The sequence below is a fragment of the Gnatocerus cornutus genome, chromosome 7, assembly GCF_029298725.1.
Source record: "Gnatocerus cornutus isolate USDA-ARS CGAHR chromosome 7, icGnaCorn1.1, whole genome shotgun sequence".
In the NCBI taxonomy this organism is placed as follows: Eukaryota; Metazoa; Arthropoda; class Insecta; order Coleoptera; family Tenebrionidae; genus Gnatocerus; species Gnatocerus cornutus.
Window position 1 is genome coordinate 17,437,031 of NC_142239.1, and position 21,866 is coordinate 17,458,896.

Sequence of the window (21,866 nt, forward strand, 5' to 3'; positions counted from 1 at the left end):
TAGGCACTAAGGTCGAATATACGAGGTGTACAAATAAAACTCTGCTATGACTGGGTTTATTAACATTTATAACAGCTCTAAACACACTATCACGTGACACAGAGACGTGTCTTCCCAGAGACGGAATGAAAAAATATGTATTGATGAGTATCACTTCATGAAGGCGCAGATTTGTAAAGATTTGGTCACCCTGTAATCACATTCTAGGTCGAAGGGGTACATAAAATCCTACTCTACGGTATAATTTAAAAACTCAACAATAAAAAGATCAACAAAATGACTAGAACAGTAACTAAATTGTGCTATTATTGCTGACTAGAATCAGAGGTACACTTAGCGAAGGCGTCGTGACACTTATACTAGGACTTTGGTCATTTATTGGAGGGAACAAACGGCTGTTCCCGCTTTCTCGTCGTTCATAGTCGCCCGCCGCTTCAAACCCTCCAAGTAGACGTCGCGGTGAAAAAGCCCCGCCGCCAGGGGAATCCTAGAAAAAAAAATTGAGATTTCATACAGGGTGAACCATTAACATACGTGTCAAGCCCCGGCCGCAAGTGTGCCTTGAAAACCCCCCAAACCGGTTTATGATCCGACGTCGTAATGGAAGAAACGGAATCGTAAACTAAACACTGAAGGGGCGGAGTTTCCATTTGTCCGCTGAATCTCCGCCCCGCCCTCTGCTTGAATAAAATCCTGTCGGTGTATGCTGGGGTTCTCTGTTTGGAAGAAGAATCGAAATTTTGCGTGCCAGGGTCGTACTACAATTAATTATCAATAAACAAAAAAAAAAGTTTTGAGAGTACTTTGTAAGTCGGCGGAAATGTTATTTTGGCCTCTGTGAATCCTTTGAAAGCGGCGCCGTCTGCTAGAACCGAGCAGAGTTGGTCGTGGTGTAGATAGCCATGAGGGAGGTGATCAGGTAGAGGAAAACTAGTCTTTGAGAGCCATTCCAAGACTTTGCTTCTGGGGGTTGCGAGTCTGAAGTTCAAATCGCCGGACCAGAAAACGTAGTCAAAGTTTTGGGTCACATCTAGAAAAAAACCAGTGCCACCAACATACAAAAAGTTGAAACTGTAATTTTACCTTTGCTCTTATTCTTGCAGGGCAATGTTTTGGGGAGATCCAAAGAATTGACTATTTTTTTAACATCAGACACGCGTTCTTTGACCTTCTCTTGGTGGGCTGTCAAATGGGCGGTTACAAATAAGAATGACGTTCCAAAAAGGAAGAAGGAACAACCGACAGCCCCCTTGGTCCGGAAGGCGGTTCCTGGCCTGACTGATAAACTCGCGTCTTCTGCTATTGATATGTACCAAATCAGATCTCTTCTTAAGAACACCGCCAGGTGTAAAGTACCTAAAGATATGGAATGATACAAAAGATGGGAGGGTCCCAGAGTTTCTTGCAAGCAAACTTCCCATTCAAAGCGTTCAGAACAAGATTCCTGAGTTCCAAAAACTAGGATATCAGGCACGTGTTTGATGCCTATAGGAAGAACAAAGTCATTCAGTTCTCTGCAACAAAGACATGAATAAAAAGAAAGGGAAAAAGGCATAAATACTTTGGAGGCATGTGTCCATTCATGTTCCAAGTGCCCACAAAAATAGTGATTTCTCTGTTGGGAAACACCCTGTCTAGTTCCTTAGGGCCTAGGAGAGAATTCGCCCCAATTTTCCCCTGCAGGAAGTTCCTCTGTCGCGCTTGCATTGTCGGGATGAGGTACAAAACTTGGGCTGTTTAAACAAAACAAATTAAGAATCCAGCCAACTTCAAAACAAACCTTCTTTCAAGACGCTTTCATGTGAGATACACTTCTCCATCAAACAATTCTCCTCGTTAAAACAACTCGCTTCGGCCACGTTATTCTCAGAGACACTAGCCCCCCGATCCAGCGGCGAGCTCACTTGCTACAAACTACAGTGAGAAATAGCCCCCCAACTTATTCACTCACCAGAAAATTACTGCTTTCTTTCGTAGGACTCATATTGGAGACATTCAGACTCAAGGGGCGCTTCGAAATCGTCATCGAACGCTTACAATGGACATCTTCACAGTGGTCAACTCGCGGCTCTCGGGCACTCTGACTCCGACTGACTGCAATACCAACTTTATTGGGGATTTTATTCGGGAGGAGGTATCGGGAAAGGGACTTCTTCTGCTTGAACTTGGAACTGTTCTGTTCTATAGTCATTACTTTCAGTGTTTGTTTGTATTGGCAGGTCCCTCATATGTGAAGCTTGTTTCACGGAGCCCGCAGCTTGATAACGTCACACACATTTTTATAACGCGGGGCGATAAACGCCGAGAGGTATTATTGCGACTTGCTTAAAATTACGAAAATAAATATTGTTTTAGAACTACATAACCTAATAAATGTCAAACGGGCGGCTATGACAGCGCATCCTAGATCGAACCAAGAGTGATCGATAAATAATTGGTTCACCCCCAACAACCCACCCGAATCGTATAAACAACCCGTCTACCCCCACGAAAGCCACCCCCATCTCAATTCCATGCCCGAATAATTTAATTTCGTCGTTTTTTAGGTCGTGTTTTAGGAACTTTCACTTGGTGTTGGTACCGTACATCAGCTGTCAAACTACCATTTGTTTGTAGCGATGGTGGCCACGGCTTCTAACTACTGAATCCGAAGTTCCCATTAAAATGTCGTCTCCGGCTGTAAACTCGCCGCACAGCCAACAAGAAGCCCCCATTCAGGATGCCCCTCGCGACGGGAACGAGCCACCGAGGTTTGAACCTCCGAATCGTAATTTTATGAACCGGCAAAAGAGACGCGGTGGAGGTCCTCCGTTTAACCAGCGTTTCAACAATCCCCGAGGTCGCCGGAGTTTTGGTCGGATGGGTCCTGGGGGCCCTTCTCGCAGAGACGATCTGCGACCTGAAGAAAATGAGCAAAAGGATGGGCGATTCCAAGATAAGTTCTTTGATAAATTGGCGCAGATTTCGGGGCCTGTTGTCGAGCTACCCTCGTTGGAGACAGAAGAGAAGAAGTTCTCGGGACGGAACCGATTGTACATAGGGAATTTGAGCTCGGAAATTACCGAGCAGGACTTTCACGAGTTGTTTGGAAAATATGGGGAGTTCACAGAGTTGTTTATCAATAAAGAAAAGAGTTTCGCTTTTATTAAGTTTGATTACTATGCGAACTCTGAGAAGGCGAAGATGGAGTGTGATGGACACATTGTGAAAGGCAAAAATTTGAAAATCCGCTTCGCCCCCAATAACGCTTCGATTAAAGTGAGAAATATCTCGAGTTTTGTGTCAAACGAACTTCTAAGTTATGCTTTTTCCGTGTTTGGGGAGGTAGAAAGAGCCACTGTATGCGTTGACGAAAGAGGGAAACCCACAGGAGAAGGCATTGTGGAGTTTGCACGCAAAGGCTACGCCCTTCACGCCATCAAAAGGTGCTCAGAGCGTTGCTTCTTTCTTACGGAGTCTCTGCGCCCAGTTGTGGTTGAACCATACGAGCACACCAACGATAATGACGGACTCCCGGAGAAGTACCTCCCTAAAAGAAACCCGGACTTCTTGAAAGCCCGCAGCAAGGGCCCCAGAATGGCCGATCTTAGCTCATTTGAGCACGAATATGGACTCCGTTGGAAACAACTCCTTGACTTGTACTCCCAGAAAGATTCCGCGCTGAAGAAGGAGCTCCAAATGGAGATGCAAAAACTCGAGGCTCAGATGGAGTACGCGCGGTACGAACACGAGACTGAGATGCTACGGGAGGAACTCCGCGCCCGTGAACAAGACAGGGATAGACAGAAGCAAGAATGGGAAATGAAAGAGAGACAGGTTGAGGAACAGCGCCGTAGAAACGAGGAGCAGATTCGGCGCCAAGAAGAATCACTTCAAGCGCGAATGGTCCACCATGACGAAGAAATGAGGAGGAGGCAACAGGAAAACAATCTGTTTATGCAAGCGCATCAGCTGCATAACATGTTAGATGAACAAGAACAAGAGTTTCAGAAGCAAGAACCGTTTGAGGGCGCCTTCAACGTGAAAGCCGAAGAAGGAAATGTTCCCCAGAACAACAATGCGTTCCGACGTGACCGGTGGATCACAGAGCGTCGCGACGAGTTCGGCCCCAAACGACGTAGATTTTAAGCAAAAATGCAATTTTAAAATAGGAGTTCGGCTAGTTCTGTATTGTCTTGTAGATCTGATTACACAATAAACCCAATTTTGTATTTCCCGCGTTTTAATAGTACCCAACGCATTCCGTTAGAGGGCGCGATATAAATTTATTAAATCGCCTCGTAAATTGAGTAGGTGCAGATATACAAATTGTGGAATTACACTCAATACTTACGTCGAACTGCGATAAGGGGGCTATCATCACAACTTGACAACCTTGGCAAATTTCGATCGGGCTTAGTGACTTTTGGTGGGGGCAGGTGGTAACCTTGTGCGTCGGAACGCCTAGTGTGGGGGCTGTCGGCTGGTGGGCGGTATAGTACTAATTTTCGTTACTTCAAGTAATAGTCACATTTATGTTTGGCGAGAACTGGAGAAGAGTAATTCAGGAAATCTACAGGGATGTCAAATAAACCGGCACATAACCTACAAAAACAGAGAGATGCGGCGATTAATGTGAAGAGCGTTATACCTAAAAATCGGTAAGTTCGTTTAGTTTTGGGGTGTAAGAGGTACAGTTGGGTTGCAGTAGTAAATAAAATCAATTATTGATTTTTGGGATAATTGAGGTTAGTGGTCCATTCATTTTATTTTATTTGTTTGGTGAGTCATTGCGGTCTAGCACACAATTGGGAGGTTTTTGTTTTATGGAAAATGTTTTTTTGGGTGTGGTTTTAAATAATTGCATAAAAGGCTTATTTTTCAATGTTTTTTTGAAATAATTAATCAAAAAAAAGGGCTCAAGTAGGATTAAATTCGTCAAGAGGGTATAAAAAGTCGATAAAAATAGAATGACGAATGCTATCAACAAAAAAAGTAGTCATAAAGTGAAGTGTCTGAAAAACAGCGGCTTGCATTTTTTTTACTCGTTGGTAATCTTGATATCGATTGTGCGACGACTAAATAAAATCATATCGTCGGCTTAGGTCGTTAAGTTGCAAAGTCCATTTTGAATTTTTTTACCAAGGTCGAGAAATCTTAATTTTTGACATATTTGTCGTCAAATCTTCGATTTGATAATTTTGGGAATGAAAAATACAATGTTTGTTAATTCTGAAATAATGCATAAAAGGATCCTACGCTGTACCTTTCTGTTATCCTTTTTATATAATTTAAAACGCATTTTGTTCAAAAATGGACTTAGCAACTTAACAACCTAAGCCGACTATATGCTTCAGTGGTGTTTATAAGGTTTTTAATAATGTTTTCAGCTTGACATAAATAAAACTGGGCCTCGAACTAGTAATTTCGTCGTTAAAACGATTTCAGCATTATTTGCAATTGTAAATTCGGGTACTACACATATTTTACTTTTTTTTACAGAGTGGTCATATCGGTCGTCATTGAACTGCACTTACTTTAATGTTTTGCTTTATCAAAAGGTGTTAAATTCGTCATTGAATTGTACATCCAACAATAAGTACTAATTTTCAGTTATTATATTACCGTGTTTAACTATTTTGAGTACGTGTTATTTGCTCTAAGCATCACATTACGTTTCATGTTTCAACACGAGTCATGGCCACAGTAAAGAAAGGTGTGGATGGTTACTTAGGTTGTCGAAGAATGCTATTCTTATTATTTATTAACAGCGTGGCCGTTGTATTCATGAAACCGATTGATCGATAAAAAATCTATAAATAAGGTTAATGCATGATTTATCATGCGAGACGTTTTCTATTGTTGGATGATGGAAGTTAAATTTGGGCACCGTTTGTTCTCATGGAAGGAAATATTGCAATTCATTTTCTTATCAGCGAAGCGTTGGATTAAAGGTTTTGGTGGGGATTTATACGCGACTTTTAGAAACAACAATTTTTTCTTACACTGCTTTGTGGTTTTCAGAGAGGAGCTGTTAAAATGGAACGGCTGGGGCTACCACGACTCGAAGTTTTTGCACATCCCCGAGACCAACGAGGTGCGCTTCACCGGCCAGAGGTTGTAACCCTTCTCGCACTTCTTCGACTAACTTGTGCCCTTTAGATACTCAATCGGTGACCTTCGCCTCCCCCATTTAATCGGCTGGGTGAAAGAGACCTTCAACGTCGATTTCAACTGCGACGTGAGAAAAGCCCAAGAAATCCCGTCGGAAGATAAATACCCGCAACCTCGTCTAACCCCGGAAAATCTCTCGAAAATTGCAAATCTGGGTATCAGTTACTCTGTGAAGGGGATTGATCGGCTGGTATGTGAGTTTGAAAGTTTAAACGGTAATAAGTAACGTTCTGCAGGTTAGAGCTCATGGACAAACTCTCCACGACATTTACACTCTGCGGAACTCGTTTTTTGAGCGTATTCCAGACATAGTTTTATGGCCCACTTGTCACGAGGAGGTCGTAAAGTTGGTTCAGATCGCCGATGAAAATAACATGGTTATTATACCTTTCGGGGGCGGAACGGCCGTCTCAGGAGCTGTAGAGTGTCCCATTAGGGAAAATAGAACGATCATTTCGTTGGATACCTCCCAGATGAACAGGATTTTGTGGGTTGACAGAGAGAATCTCGTTGCATGTTGCGAGAGCGGAATTATAGGCCAAGACCTCGAAAGAGAGTTGAAGAAGTTGGGATTCACGACAGGCCACGAACCCGACAGCTACGAATTCTCGAGTTTGGGGGGTTGGGTGGCCACTAGAGCCTCCGGTATGAAGAAGAACACCTACGGCAACATCGAAGACCTCCTTGTCCACGTGAGAATGGTCACCCCTAAAGGAGTGCTGGAAAAGAGCTGCCAAGTCCCTCGTCTCAGCTGCGGGCCAGATTTCAATCATATAATCATGGGATCGGAAGGCTCTCTAGGAGTTATCACGGAAGTGATCATCAAGATCCGCCCGGCTCCGACATGCCAACGTTTCGGTTCGATCGTTTTCCCGGATTTCGAGTCAGGAGTGGAATGTATGAGAGAAGTGGCAAGGCAGCGGTGTCAACCTGCGTCTATCAGGTTGATGGACAACAGTCAGTTTAAGCTGGGGATGATTCTTAAACCTGAGGCTGGATACTTCGGGTTGCTCCTCGACGGCTTGAAGAAGTTTTACGTTACGAAAATCAAAGGCTTTGATGTTGACTCCATGTGTGTCATGACGTTGCTGTTTGAAGGGGATGAAGCTGACGTGAAGTTGCACGAGAAGAAGATTTACGCTATTGGGGGGATGTCGGGGGGGATGCCGGCGGGGCAAACGAACGGGGAGAGAGGCTACATGTTGACCTTCGTCATCGCGTACATCAGAGTGAGTGTAAAAAACATTGTAGGCAACACTTAATTTAATTTTTATAGGACTTGGCCCTGGAGTACCAGATCGTGGCCGAATCTTTCGAAACTTCAGTCCCGTGGGATCGCGCTCTCATTCTCTGCAAAAACGTGAAGCAGTGCGTCTCCGACGAATGTAAATCTCTTGGAATTAAATACTTCATGATAAATTGTCGCGTGACTCAAACCTACGACGCTGGATGCGTAATCTACTTCTATCTCGCGTTTCAACATGCCGATGTTGATGACCCTGTTGAAGTACACCACATCATTGAGTCCAAAGCTAGAGATGAAATTGTAGCGTGTGGCGGCAGCATCTCCCACCACCACGGCGTGGGAAAACTACGACAAAAGTGGTACCCGCGAACAGTTTCCTCCGTCGGAGTCGACTTGTTTTTAGCCACGAAAAAGGAGTTGGACCCCAACAACGTCTTCGGAGTTAACAATCTAGTGCAGGCCAAGCTGTGAAGTGTTGCCACCATTCGCACTGTGTCACAGTTTTCATCATCGCCGTGCCATTTTTTTAACCAAACATTTAGAGTAGTTACCATTCGATTTAGGTTGTATTTCGATTTCTGTGATATAGGGTGGCGTTGACTTAACCAAAAATTTTTCTTAATAAATGTCTTCAATTTTATTCGAGTCTTATTTACCTCTAATTAAAAGAGAACGTTTTAATGAAATTGCAAACATTTCGTTTTATTGGTCTTGGAGTGTTACGACCCTTCGTCTAGACGTTTGCAGTAAATGTGTTGAGCAATCCTTTTTGTGCTCATATTCCATTGCGGTTCAATGCGAATTTTAAAAGGGCGGAACGACGTTCGGGGATGCCGATGACCTGCGAGCGGGGGAAAAAGGGTGGATTTCAAGGTGTGGACTCGAGGGATGTTTTAAAAAGGGGTGGGAAAGCAGCGGTAATACGTTCAGGTAATAAAAATTATTAGTAGTGAAAAATGGTGGATGCGCCAGGAAAATTTTATAAATCCGAAATTAATGAAAGTGCGAACGAAAAGAATTTTGAGGAATTATTAAAGACTAGTTTGACCTAAGGAATCAAAGAGATCCAAAAGACTCAATAATTCAAAGAAGAAAATGTGAACGAATCTTGGAGAAACCATGAGAATTATTATCGAGAACAATCCTGCAGAATATCAAGGATTTTTGCAGGAGAATCTTTAAATTCGTGGTCTATTAACTCGTAAACTTGAGACTGATGTAAAACGCTGAAATTTGTCTTCCTGGACCAGTGCGTGACCCAACGATCCATCCAGAAACTTTCTTTCAAGTCACTCAACTCAATTTATATTAAAAATGACTATCATCATTCTAGACATATTTCAAGTGATTTTATCTCCACAATTTTAATTTTTTGCAGACTTTCCCTCCAAGTCAGCACAAGAGTGTCGTTTATTACAATTTCGTGTTTCGAATAGACAAGCAAAATTCCTCTCACGTCTTAAACGTATACATGACGCGAATAGATACGAACAGGATATTATCAACTTATGTCTCATATTATCGACAATTCCAGCCTTCTCTTCGGGATTAAGAGTAACAGAAGTGATGTTTATTGGAACCTCACAATAAAATTTTATTGTGCTGTAAATCCGTACGATGGAGTCGTTTCAGTACTGCCATCCTTATCAGAATGAAATAGTAATTAGAAACACTTTGTAGGTTTCCCACAAATCCTCGAATTCCCTCTTCCAAGAGCGCACTACACATACGCTAATACGCACAATTAGTGTCTTGTGGCGGTGCGATTATCATTCAACGACGTGTTACATTATCACACTCAGATGGGCCAATGTAACGTTTAAGAGCGCATATAACTCGACCCACGTGAAAACATCTTCTGTCTAAAATCAATATGACTACGGCTTTAAATGGACGTGCGCTATCATCCTATTTTAACAGTAAACAAGTCACTCAAAGGTCTTGAATTCTTCAAATTTCCTCTTTTTGCGTTTCAACTGGTCGATGATGTCCAGCACTGTAATTAATTCCAGCGTGGTGATTTATCGGCGGAAATTTAAGGAAAGGGGCTATTTCAACAATGCGCATTTCGGCAACAATGTTGTTTATGTAATTAGAGAGGCTGTGGGAAGTTGGAAGGGAGTGTTATATCTTCTTTAGGTTTATGGACGGGTCCTACTTAAGGGAACTGGATCATAACACTTGGGAAAGGCATGGAATTGTCCCAGAGTTTCCGGTTCAGGGAACTTGAAAGGTGGAAAGTAATATGCACGAGTGGACAATTTTAATTAAAAGATAGCGATTTTATTTTAAATTTTGCTCGTCTAGCGTAGAGAGCGATTTATTGTCATTGTTAGTTTTATTTATTTTTGGTTCTGTTTATATTAAAATTTGAGCGAGGCTGGGAAAATATTTGTTCGGCGCATCCACTGTTTCTATTTCATTACTCACTACTTCTATATCGATAGATAAGAATTCTGAAAAATGTCGGAAACTTACAGAAAAAGTCTCGAGAATGATTGTGCGAGAAATAATAGAGATTCAATATAAAAGCACCTAAAGAACAGATGCGTCAAGCTTCAACATACGTTATAATTTTGTGCTAATTCTGTGTAATTTGTGCTGCAATCTTCAAATTCTGTGCTCTTTTCGTTTTCAAGTTATACCAAAAAACAAATTTGAAAAGAGTTTGAGCATCATGCGTTACAAAATAGATTACAAGTGTTCAGCTATTCCATAATAACGGACAGGAAACTATGCTAATATTTTTAACATTTGCGTGTTGTTGATAACGGATGAGACATCTATACAAAGTTCAGCAACACTTGTGGTGACCCCCAAAATCGTCTTTAATTAAGGTTTACACGCGATTAAACTTAATGTCAATTAAATTATTGTGCAAACCGGCCTTAAAGCTCATTACTATCAGTTCACTCATTAAAAAGTAAAGTTGGCAGCAGTTTTTAACAATTTTTATCGTCTACAGTTGGCAGCACAAGAGTTTGACTTTGACGCAAATGTGATGTGCGTAAAGTCCGTTTTTTTTTAAAACCACCAACACCGCAATCTTTCCCTACTTTACAACCGGCATCGTTGCCTAGGGAGATTTTTGGTGAAAAAACAAATGTCAAATTAGTGACATTTCTGAAAATTACGCAGTTTTTCCGTTAAAAACGTCTCTTTGACAGTCTGTTGGATTGCACTTAAAAAAATTAAATAGTGAAAAGTGTCGGCACAGCCTGAAAGGCCGTTTTGTTTGATCAAATTGTCAATTAGACAACTAACCTGTTTAATTTTGTCACCAAAAAATCACCATCGACGACGTTGCCAGTTGTAAAGTGGTGGGAGAGTGCGGTGTTGGTAGTTTTTTTTTAAAAAAAAGACTAAAAAAAATAAGCTAATCATCAGCTCTTTGGGAACTCTCTTTAATTAAATTGAGATGTTGACGTGTTAATCTTAAAAATCACTACATTTAATTTTCATTAATTTTTTTCTCTTAGGAATTGAAAGCCTGATTTACACACAAGAATTTTCAAAAATTTACACAGGAGAGTGGACTGATAGCAATGAGCTGCACTTTTGATGTGTTTAGTAGATATTGTTCTGCTTTTTACGCTAAAGACAACCTCTCAGAAGCAAGACGATTTAGAGGCAGTTTTTTTAATTGACAGAAATGACGGCCAAATACTTTAAGTCATAGACCACAATTTTTCAAAAATTGGGCTGTGTGAACAGGTTTTTAAATTAGGCATAATAATAATTATCGTTGGCTTAACAATGACACTTACTTTTACTTCTAATTGCATTCACAACAATCTTCAAAACACGTTCAAATGGTAGGCACTATTTACCTCTTGTAGGTTAATAATTTTTAAGTGTCTAGTGTTGGTAGTTATAATAACGTCTCATTAGTAGTTCAACAGTTTAATTTTTGATCTGAATTACAATCGCGTTTAAAAACTTTACCGCTTTGTTTTGGCCGTCACCGTACAAACAACATTTTTTAATTAAAGCTTACAAAAACACATTTAAACCTCTTACTATGTAGGATTAACTACTTCTCGAAAATAGTGCGCTTCGAATTTTAGTTACCACGCCACTATAGTAGGTAATTATTAGATTGTTTAAAATGAACACAAAAAATGAGGTAGGTTAACATTACATCAAATGAATTTATTTAATTGTTCTATTGAACTACTAGGCTTGGGTAGTTGTAATGGCAATTTTTAGAGATTAAGTCCAAAAAAGTTTCATTTTACGTTCTTAAATAAGCTATTTTTGGGAACGTACACTAAAAATAAATGTACAAAACCTGTAAATAATACAAATAATAAGAATTCGATATAAGAGCATCTAAAAAATCTCTAAAATATTTAGAAGGTTTCGAGTCTGAATCTGTAGTGTGATGGGCGGAAATGATTTTCCCGCTCAGTGTGGTAGCACTGAAAAACAATTGAATGAGGCACATCCACCATTCCTCCATAAATTGTGAGAGAATCAAAAATTTGTAACGTTTTCCAAGTGCTCAATTAATCACAGATTTGAGATAATAATACCGCGTCTTTGCCATAGATTACACAATTGAATTGGAGTAAATACCATTAATTACAATATAATTGATTCGATTAAAGGGGTCATTTCCGTGTTTGTCTGTCATCCATTTCACAGTTGCTTAACACTCCAGTTTTATCATTATTACCGGAATTAGATAATTAATTGTATTCTGGAGTCTGTTATTTCTCGCGGCGCATCCGCCAATTTCTTGTTTAATTTAAAAAAAATAGTCAAGAGAAGTGCGCAATGAAAACCGCGAGTTATTTTTCATTTTCTCCGGAATGGTCTTGGGCGCATTTTCCATTTTTAATAAGAATGGCGTGGCCCGTGGCGTGAAATTTGTCGTGAAAAAATATTTGTCAAAAAGTTGTCGAAAGTTTTGTAGCCACAGAGTGGAGCTCTGGAATTGAGTTTGCACACTCTGGAAATGGAAGTTGGCATGCGCGGGCTGCAGAATCCTGTATCCGGGGGCATCTCCCGGAGTTTACTCCGGGGTGTCAGTGCGCGTGGACTCTTCTTATATCGACATATTGGTGCTACTAATTTAAATAAAATATACTTATAAATAGGTCAAATATAACGATTGTACATTAAAAGAGCGAAAGTATTATAAATAGAGAGAAAAAACTGAAAATATTTATATAAATTATTAAAATAAATAAAATAGAGTAATAAAGTCACGTTAAAGCGGCACGATAGTCGCGCTATATTAAATAAAATTTATCACTTGGTTAATTGTTGCCAACTTAATAGCACAAAAGTATCATTTGTCCGTATTTAAAGTACAATTCGTGCATATTGAAGATTACGTAAGTTGATGTATGTCCATTAGTAACCGCTTTAGTAGATTTTTGTTCTTTTGAATTCTAACGAAAAATCGCGGGGCCAATTCTTAGAAATTCTATTTATAAAATATTCTAAATCAAGATAGTGAGATGTGGTACAAGTAGATTTAACGTAATGAGAAGTATAGTAGGAATTTTTTATGTCTAATCCCAAAATAGCTTAAGGTAAGTCCACTATTCAATCTAATTATAATTTAATCTGACGAAATTTCATCCCTAAATAAATCCTGTGGTAACAGTCGATTTGATAGAAAATTGACACTAATGGCACTCTCACAAACTTTGTATTGTTTTGTATCAGATAGCAAATTTTTCCAATAATTAGTTTCGGTTTGCTTTCGAATTATATCTACGTCTAATTGAATTTAATTGGAGTACCTGCAATGAAATTCAAACAAATGCCTTCCGATTCAATTTTCTCTTGTTTTTGTTTAATTGAATTGGGCGTTTTCGGGTCTCGGACCGTTTTGTAATTACTCTCATTTTGGCCGAAATGAAGAAAATGGGTATGATATTATTTACCGACGGCTGATTATGAAATCTGTTTATATTAAACCGACGAGAATAAAAGCGTTTTAGAGCATTGCGTAGTCGTTCAATAAAAAGAAAATTCTGAATAAAATTTGAAAAAAAAATATTCTGGCGCATCCACCAATCTCTATTATGACTGTTCTGAAATACATATAAGACAAACTTGCTAAAATAGTTTGTTATTTGAGTATCCAAAAATAAATTTAAGAATTTAAGAACTGCTTAATTTACATATTTTAGATATTTGAAACTACACTAATCAACAAATTTTGACAAAATTTGTACTGGAATAGTGGAAAGTCATTTTTGAAGTAGAATTGTCTTCTGACTCTAAATCAGGTTAGGGCAGATATTTGTAAAATAGTTTTTTGCGTTCACTTTTGTTTTTTTCAGTTTTGCTTAATAGCTTGCAAAAGTATAAAACTATAATACATCTTTGAAAAGGCAATTAAATAATCTTGCCAACGAACTATAGAAGTTGCCGGGGGGTTAGGTTTCTTCAAGATATTTGAGAAAAACTGATAAAAATTTCGAAAACCAAACCACCAGATTAACAAAAAAAAATTTAAGCAACAATACTAACAATAAATTTTTAATGACATTTACCTTTTTATTTTGAGTTAACTTTCCGATAGATTGAATTGATATGTGTTTAATAATAGTTAGTCATTGTGTTTCTGAATTCTGAACAAATTCTTTCAAAGGTTTTCACCTTTTAATTTTGACCTATAAGGAAACTAAAAACACTTCATCATCAAAAAGTTTTTTAAAATTTATTATTCTGGTCTGCGTTAGCACTAAAGTTATTTTAAAACTCAATATGTGTTTAGAAAGTAAGATATTTTAAGAAATGGCATTGATTTTTTTATACAACCTCCAAAAAATTGAAAAAAAATATAATTTTTTCAAAAACTCCTCAATGTTTTTTGACCTGTAACTTCTAAACGATAAAAGGCATCAATGCATTTTTTTAACTCGTCAAAAAGGCATGATTTCAATCTTTTCAATGATACATTACAATAAAAAATCGATGTAATAATTCTTAAGTTACATGTCAAAGTTACAACAAAATCACCAAAAAGACCGATGAAATAAATAAATAAATAAGATTAGTTTTGCAAAAATATCGAGTAAAAGGGTACTTACCCTAGCGATGAGTTTTATAAGTCGTTGAAAAGCAATTTAATAACTGTGCTAGTTTTGAAGAAAAAGTGAAAAAACACGTTTTCGCACAGTTTAATCTAAAAAAATGTTTTTTTAAGAATATTTATTAATGCAGATCTGACGGAGCAAAACAGACTTTAGATTAGGAATTAAAAGACCATTCCACTTTAGAAGTGATTTTTTACTTTTTTGATACTTTTTTTTTCAAAATTTGTTGGCTAGTGTAATTAGAAATTAAATAAGTGCAAAGAGTCGAAAACGAAAAAACTAGAGAATATGAAATAAAAATTCTGCCAAATATAATACCGATATTTGAAGTAAGAAAAATTCAAGACACCAAGAACCAAAGAAAATTCACAGAACAAGATTAAAAATTTCGACGCCAAAACTATCGGTGATAAAAAACAAATTTTTTCGTCAGCTTCTAGAGCTTTATCAACTATGAGCGTATGCAAATTTTAAACATTTTATATTTACAATTAAGGACAATTTTGGGGGTAGACACAAGTGTTGCAGGACCCTGTATATAGATTTTCTTTGGATCATCTATAAATTCTCCCTAAAGTCTTGATTCTCTTTAAATTCTGTCTTTGATCCTTTCCTTATAGTAATTTTTTCTAAATTTTGTGTTGTTTCTTATCTGTATGTTTAAGAGAATCTGTTTACATTCTTTATTTGAATTCTTCTTTAATTTTCCTAAAATTTCCGACGAATTTTATCGACTAGACACGACTGGAACCATCAATATGAATTGAACGATGTGAAATGACAAAATTTCCGCTTTTAGAAGACCTGAAATTCTTCATAAACCAAATAATTCGGTTGACCAAAAATAAATTCTAACCTCCGAACCGGCGATTGCACATTTTCCACCAAATCCTGTTATTGATTGCGTTCTTTAAAATGCCCATTTGTTTGCATCCCTGCGACATCTCCTTTTATTCACAATTTTTAATACAAAACACGTTCGCATCCTTCCCTTTTAGTAACAAATGGATTTTATCCCTTTTTTCCATGATCCAAACAGGTAGTGTCCTGGGACACCAAACAAGATTGTCTCTCTTCCTTCCCACCAGCAAGCAATTTGTACTCAATAATTACGTTCGACAGTAAATTAATGGTAGAAGCAATATAACCAATTTACTATAAATTTAAGAGGATTTTCGAACAAATTGGTGGCCATATTCACGACAAAACCAGATTATTATTAGTCCTGAGATTTTCAAATCAGGTTTTAGGGCGCTCGCCGGAAATTGAATGAGCTGAAAAATGTTGGCTTGTGATTTTTGAATTCCTGTGGGACGCCGCGCTTATTTGTAAAAATCAATTCGGGAAACATCCCGCAGGACTGCAGCTAAATTAATCATTCATCTTTCGGAACTAATTCCCGTTTTTTGCGTTAATTTCGCGGAAGAGAGGAAAGACGTGTGGAGTGGTGTTATCCAATCTGAGCTTGAGCGACGGCACAATTGCGGCAGTATTCAATATCAGCCGCACACAGATCCTGGGAAATGGAAGAATTCGAGGAAAAAATCAGGTCGCCCAGCATTTTACACACGTATTTAGTACAATATTTTTCTCCACCTTGACAACTCTGAAAGATTTATTTGACGGCTCGTAAACTTCGATCAAAGATTAAAGCGAGGACAAATAAAATAAAACAAAGCTCGACTTGACAAGAACCAGCAAAAGGGGATTTAACTTCCGCTCACAACTCCGCTGCACTCGGAAGTTTAAGTAACCAGATATTGGGGGAATAACTGGCGATTATACTTTGATGAAATAACGATTGGCGAGGTTTTATACTCCAAACATGTGGAGAGTTAATTTTATTTTTAATGGAACAGTTTGGGGAAAATTGTCTTCGTTTGTGACCATAGTTGGTAACTATTCCGTAACAAACGAGCTCAGGGAATTATTCTACACGACAGACAATGTGAAATAATAACAGCAAACTTGCTAGACTAGGTGTAACTTTGACAGAAATCAGAAATTGCCAAAAGCTGGAATGTTGTTACGACAAACAAAGAAAATTTGGTGGATGCGCCGGGATAATTTAAAATTTATATTCGATTTTTTTCTTTAAAATAAATAATTATCAATAATAGCAACAGTCTTGCAAAAAAAATATGACTTATTTATTTATTTGCAAGTCAAATTTTTAAAACAACAAAGCCCTCGTTTTCTATATATTTTCCAATAACAGCTCCACTCTGCAAACAAAGCGCTGCTAAACCCAACAGAAAAATCAAATTACTGTTCCACTATCTCTCTATTTTACAGCCACTTTGTCGTATTAACCACAAAAAGTCCAAAAATGATTCCCACAGCTCTGTTACTGACACAACCGTTATCATGTTTACGAGCGAAAACTAGCGGAAACTATTTTCTGCTCTTCGAACAAATGCGAATATATGTAAACACATGTATGAGATTCGTAGCTACTTTGTATGAAACACAATCCGATAAAATGACGCTTGAAGGAGTATTTATTGCTGCTTTCACCGATCAATACCATCAATTATGCGCAACAATAAAATAGTTTTTCTCTCGGAGCAATTTCAGCAATTTAAGAGTTCAAATTCGGCGGTCTCTTGTTGGAAAAGCCGCGTTTCCGAGTGGAAAAGTCTTTTATTACAGCAGCAATACACATTCATCACTTTCCAGGTTAAGTAAAGCGTGAAATAAACTCGATTCGCCACATATAGCATTCTGAAAAAGCCCTGAAAATGTAGTTTTAAAGAAACGCTTAATTGCTTCCAACTTTGAAAGCTGGGATTTCCCACAGTCATTTATAAAAGAGATGACCTGTCTTTCACCAGATCAAGTATCGAGCTTTTTCTAAGAATCGGGATGTTAAACTTTGCTTTCAGCAACTTCCAGGGTTGAAAAGCTTTTAAAATACGCGCATGAATAGAGCTTTGTTTCGTTGCATACAAGTAAAAACAACTAGGAGCTTTGGAATATTTATAAGGAGTTTATGGAACGTGTGAAGAATGGAGACTTTTTCTTGGGGCGAGTTGCTAATTCAATCAAGGAGAGAGCTTTGTAATATCGGACATGTTGAAAAATTTATCGGGATAATTAAACTATCATTCTCGTCTTTATTGATTTCTGTGTCGCTGCGGACTCTACAAAAAGTGATAACTCTCGCTCATCTCTGACTTTGGCTCATTTGGGTTTAGAGTAAAAAGCGATGATCTGTGTTGTACAAATGTCATGAACACAGCTTCATGGGCGAGGGCTTTATGCATCGTTCATAAAGTTTGCATTTATATTGTGGTTTATTGTCAAGTTTATGCCTCTCAAAAGGGGTTCTCGCATGCAATGCTTTAATTTCGTCATTTTGGATACTTTATAATTCGAAGTTTAGAGAGGTTTGGGGCTGTTTAGCGGGCGATAAATTCTCATCCGGATGGAGAGAAGTTTAGGGCAATAGAATGTAAATGTCGTGTTCTATAAAATATTAGTTCTAGATCAGAGCAATAAAATTAAACTTTGAAAAAAGACACGAATAACGTTATTATAATTTTAAAATTTTCTAAAACTTTCTGAAAATTGTGCAATTTATTGTATAATTTTTTGATATCACGCAGTTATGACAAAGGTATAGAAAAATAATCTCCAAAAATCTCAAAAATGTAATCTGCAAATTAGTCAAATTATGAATTTTTAAAATAATGATTGTAAACTGCAAATTTTGCATATCTTTAAAGTTCAAAATTTTCTAAAAAGTGTGTCGTTTATTGTATAATTTTGTGATTTTACACAGCTATGACAGAGGGTCATAAAAGTAATCTCGAGAAACCCCAAAAATGTGGTTCTCAAACTACAAAAGTTATAATTTAAAAAAAAATTGTGGAAAATTGCTAATTTTGCAAGTAATCAAATTTCAAAGATTTCTAAAAATTGTGCCGTTTATTGTATAATTTTTTTATTTCATAGAGTTATGACAGTTGGTCAGAGAAAAAATTTTGAAAAATCTCACAGATGTGGTTCTCAAATTAGTCAAGTTATGAATTTTTAAAGAAATGGCGATAAATGGCTAATTTTACTGGTCCTCAAATATTAAAATTTTTTAAAAATTGTGCCGTACATTGTAGTCTTTTGATTTTACACAGTTATGACAAATGGCTAGAAAAGTAATCACGGAAAATTCCAAAAATGTAGTCTGCAAAGTAGTCATGTTATGAATTTTTAAGAAAATTAAGGTAAATTGCAAATTTTGTGTGCCTTCAATGTTCAAAAATTTCTAAAAATTATGCCGTTTGTTATTATAATTTTGTGATTTCTTATAATTATCACAGAAAGCCTTAGAAGTAATCTCGGCCAACCACAAAAATGTGGCTTCCAAAATAGACAAGTTATAAATTAAAAAAAAGCGGTCAATTGGTAATTTTGCAGGTCCTCAAATTTCAAAAGTTTCTAAAAATTGTGCCGTTTATTGTATAATTTTTTAATTTCACACAATTGTGATAGATAGCCAGAAAAATAATCTTGGTAAACCCCAAAGATGTAGTCCTCAAATTAGTAAAGTTATGAATTTTTAAAGAAATTGCTATAAATTGCTAATTTTGCAGGTCCGAAAACTTCAAAAATTGTGCCGTTTATTGCATAACTTTTTAATTTTACACAGTTATGACAGTTGACCAGAGAAATAATTTTGGAAAATCTTAAAGATGTAGTCCTCAAATTGTCAAGTTATGAATGTTTAAAGAAATGGTGGTAAATCAAAAAAATTGCGTGTTTTCAATGTGCAAAAATTTTTTAAAGTTGCGCCGTTTATTGAATAATTTTTTAATTTTACACAGTTATAACAATTGGCCTGAGAAATATTTTTGGAAAATCCCAAAAACGTAGTCCTTAAAATTGTCAAGTTATGAATTTTTAAAGAAATAGTGATAAATTCCAAATTGTGCGTGTCTTCAAAGTTCAAAAATTTCTAAAAAATGTGCCGATTATTACATATTCTTTTAATTTTACACAGTTATGAACGCGGGCCATAGAACTAATCTCAAAAAATCTTAAAAATGTAAAACTCTAAATAGTTGTGTTATAATTTTTTTAAGAAATATAGTAGTAAATTGCAAATTTTGTGGGTCCTCAGAATTTAAAAAATTGTGTCGTTTATTTTGAATTGTTATAATTTTGTACTATTATTGGAAGCAGCAACAAAAATTGACCAATTTCAAAAATATTGTTCTCAATATAGACAATCAAGTCATGCATTTTTAAATAAATGCTAAAAAATTTCAAAATTTGCTTCAACTTAAAAATTTTCTAAAAATTGTACCGTCTATTGTATCATGTAATTTGATACAATTATTAGAAGCAGTTAAAGAAGTAATTTAGGTCAATTTTAAAAAAACAAGCTGTAAAATAACTCAATTATAATTTTTTAAACAAATGGTAAATCGCAATATTTGCGGGTTCTAAAAGTTCACGATTTTTTAAAAAAGTCCTATTCAAGGTATAACTTTATAATTTCGTACTGATATTAATAAAAACAAAGAGAACAGTTTCTTGAAATCGCAAGTTTTCTCAACCCCACAAAATAAAATATTATCTTGGCGCCTCCACCATTTTTGATCTGATCTTAATTTTATTTGAGGCTCTTACGAGTAATCTTCTCCTCAAAAGATCTTTTCCTGATAGTTGCGCCTCTTAACTGTCCCAGCGGTAGCAACTTTTCTTATCAAAGTAACTAAAACAACCCCAACCCCCACAGTAGGCCTGCTGGTAATATTTGAAACATAAATTTCAATTCCCAGCATGATGTATCCATTAAGCGCAGTTATATATCTAGCTAATTATCAACGTACGCAATAACATGTGTTATTTTAATTATTATTCAGTCCCACCAACGACACAGATAAAAGCAGGCTGCAATCGAACACTGAAATTTATACAAAAATCCGCCACTCGCGCCCTATTAAAATTCAAACAATATGAATTCAGGTGCAAGACGAAAAATCCGAAAATTATGCTGAAGCACGAAGTGGAGCTTTAAGCGAATTGTTTTTTTAACGTGTTGTTTATTTATTCTGCTTTCAGTGCGTTTTGATTGTGGAATGAGCAAAACCATAGTGTGGTCGACACTATTGTCACTCGCAGGAAATTTGTTTTAGCTTATTTATAGAGATGAAATTCAAATTGAATTTAATTTAAGCTCGTTAATTATGCATGCGGCATCATGGTTTTATTGAAAACTAATTTATGAAGCTCAAGCTCAGCTTATGTCAGGGGAGAATAAAGCGACAGGTTTTTTCCGACAGAAAATCAAGTGGAAACACTTCATCCTTCGAGTTGGAGGAATGAAATGTGATTATCTTTTGATGGGGTTTTCATTCGGAAAATATTTTCTTAAGAGCGATGAAATGAGATACGATTGTGTTGTTATGAAATTAAGTTTGGGCTTTTTTTACAGCCGCAACACTTCCGTGGAAAGCGTCTCTGGATGGACAACATGGAGCACATTGGTAAGCAATATTTACCCAACTAGTTAGTTTTATGCGTAATGAGAGGTATTTTTACAGGTTATCTTGGGAATTCTCGTGTCGTACTGAACCATTACGATGTCTCGACTCAGGTGAGTGTTTTACCTTCTTCTTATTGAACTTTAGCTACTATAATAATTAAAACTTCCAACTCGAAATTTATGGGGCTGCTTTGTAATAAAATATTTAGAGGAACTTACAGTTTGTTAGTGCGACCTCTTGAAATAATAAACACCAAGGGAAACTCTATTACACTATTTAAAACAAAATGCATAGTGTCAACCATGTCGTTTTAAAATTTCGAGAATTAATTCATTAAGATTCCAACCTTAAATAAAAAAATACCTGTAGACACTTGCAACCTAAACCGACTGTAAATTGTAAATTGTAAATTGAGTTTTAGGGTAAAAGGCGATCGTCCAGGTTCTTTCAATATAATGTGTCAAAATTCAATTTGTTTATTAACGTTTTTAAACAGCACTTTACCTGAAGGAAATTTCACTTCACTAGAAATCTCTTTAAGACCTTGCACTAATTAATTAGGGACTTTTAATATACAGCAAATGTCATGTCAAAATTGACAAATGTCATATTCTGAGGGATAACAATGCCAACCTTGTCATCCTAATTCATCAAAATTCAAACTTCAAATAAAAAATAACTGTCAGAGTGGAAAACCTGCTGTAATTTTAACCCGTACCATAAGTGGAAGTTTAGACACGACTCATGTTTGTATTAAAGCAAGTTTAAGCTGCAAATGTCCACTCAAAGTCACAAATTTTAAAATTTTCATCGTGTAATGTGCTCCTGTTGCAAACGTTGCAAAGGCGGTGTAATGTGATTCAGGTTTTGGAGTACAAAAAAAAATGGAATAAGTTCTGTCAATGTAATTTGTCA

General features: G+C 36.8%; 3 protein-coding genes and 1 pseudogene across 6 annotated transcripts in view; 3 read left to right on the plus strand and 1 right to left on the minus strand.

Annotated features, from left to right (window-relative positions):
• Positions 1-282: 282 nt before the first annotated feature.
• INPP5E (Inositol-3-phosphate synthase) lies at positions 283-2,417 on the minus strand. The gene is made up of 7 exons (XM_088040589.1): positions 1,952-2,417; positions 1,781-1,907; positions 1,562-1,733; positions 1,084-1,514; positions 804-1,030; positions 535-758; positions 283-487 (listed from the first exon to the last, which is right to left on the minus strand). Exons 1-7 carry the CDS (start codon positions 2,189-2,191, stop codon positions 376-378), a joined length of 1,533 nt encoding a protein of 510 aa, XP_087896715.1. The 5' UTR covers positions 2,192-2,417; the 3' UTR covers positions 283-375.
• Positions 2,418-2,562: 145 nt separating this feature from the next.
• LOC148171865 (protein no-on-transient A pseudogene) lies at positions 2,563-4,211 on the plus strand (annotated as a pseudogene).
• Positions 4,212-4,245: 34 nt separating this feature from the next.
• Agps (alkyldihydroxyacetonephosphate synthase) lies at positions 4,246-8,039 on the plus strand. Its single transcript, XM_088040588.1, has 5 exons — positions 4,246-4,640; positions 6,004-6,096; positions 6,142-6,343; positions 6,390-7,382; positions 7,430-8,039. The coding sequence occupies exons 1-5, from the start codon at positions 4,561-4,563 to the stop codon at positions 7,868-7,870; spliced, it is 1,809 nt and encodes a 602-aa protein (XP_087896714.1). The 5' UTR covers positions 4,246-4,560; the 3' UTR covers positions 7,871-8,039.
• A 4,415-nt stretch (positions 8,040-12,454) lies between these two features.
• The window catches only part of LOC148171867 (uncharacterized), a 51,075-nt gene continuing 41,663 nt past the window's right edge, over positions 12,455-21,866 (plus strand). For 2 of the 4 annotated variants that reach the window (XM_088040917.1, XM_088040916.1), the window contains exons 1-3: positions 12,455-12,942; positions 20,900-20,951; positions 21,009-21,061. In XM_088040917.1, coding sequence (XP_087897043.1) covers positions 20,930-20,951; positions 21,009-21,061 — 75 coding nt within the window. In that variant the 5' untranslated portion in view covers positions 12,455-12,942; positions 20,900-20,929. The remainder of the gene's footprint in view (positions 12,943-20,899; positions 20,952-21,008; positions 21,062-21,866) is intronic. The other 2 variants (XM_088040920.1, XM_088040919.1) reach the window with 1 other exon arrangement.

What these genes read in the sequence shown, in the direction of transcription:
- Agps (XM_088040588.1), top strand. Translation starts at nt 4,561, where the DNA reads ATGTCAAATAAACCGGCACATAACCTACAAAAACAGAGAGATGCGGCG. An exon ending in GTGCGCTTCACCGGCCAGAG is followed by an intron (nt 6,097 to 6,141) that starts GTTGTAACCCTT and finishes TGTGCCCTTTAG; the next exon opens with ATACTCAATCGGTGACCTTC. An exon ending in TCGTCATCGCGTACATCAGA is followed by an intron (nt 7,383 to 7,429) that starts GTGAGTGTAAAA and finishes TAATTTTTATAG; the next exon opens with GACTTGGCCCTGGAGTACCA.
- INPP5E (XM_088040589.1), bottom strand. Translation starts at nt 2,191, where the DNA reads ATGACTATAGAACAGAACAGTTCCAAGTTCAAGCAGAAGAAGTCCCTT. An exon ending in TGAAAGCGTCTTGAAAGAAG is followed by an intron (nt 1,734 to 1,780) that starts GTTTGTTTTGAA and finishes TTGTTTAAACAG; the next exon opens with CCCAAGTTTTGTACCTCATC. An exon ending in TTGCGGCCGGGGCTTGACAC is followed by an intron (nt 488 to 534) that starts GTATGTTAATGG and finishes TTTTTTTTCTAG; the next exon opens with GATTCCCCTGGCGGCGGGGC.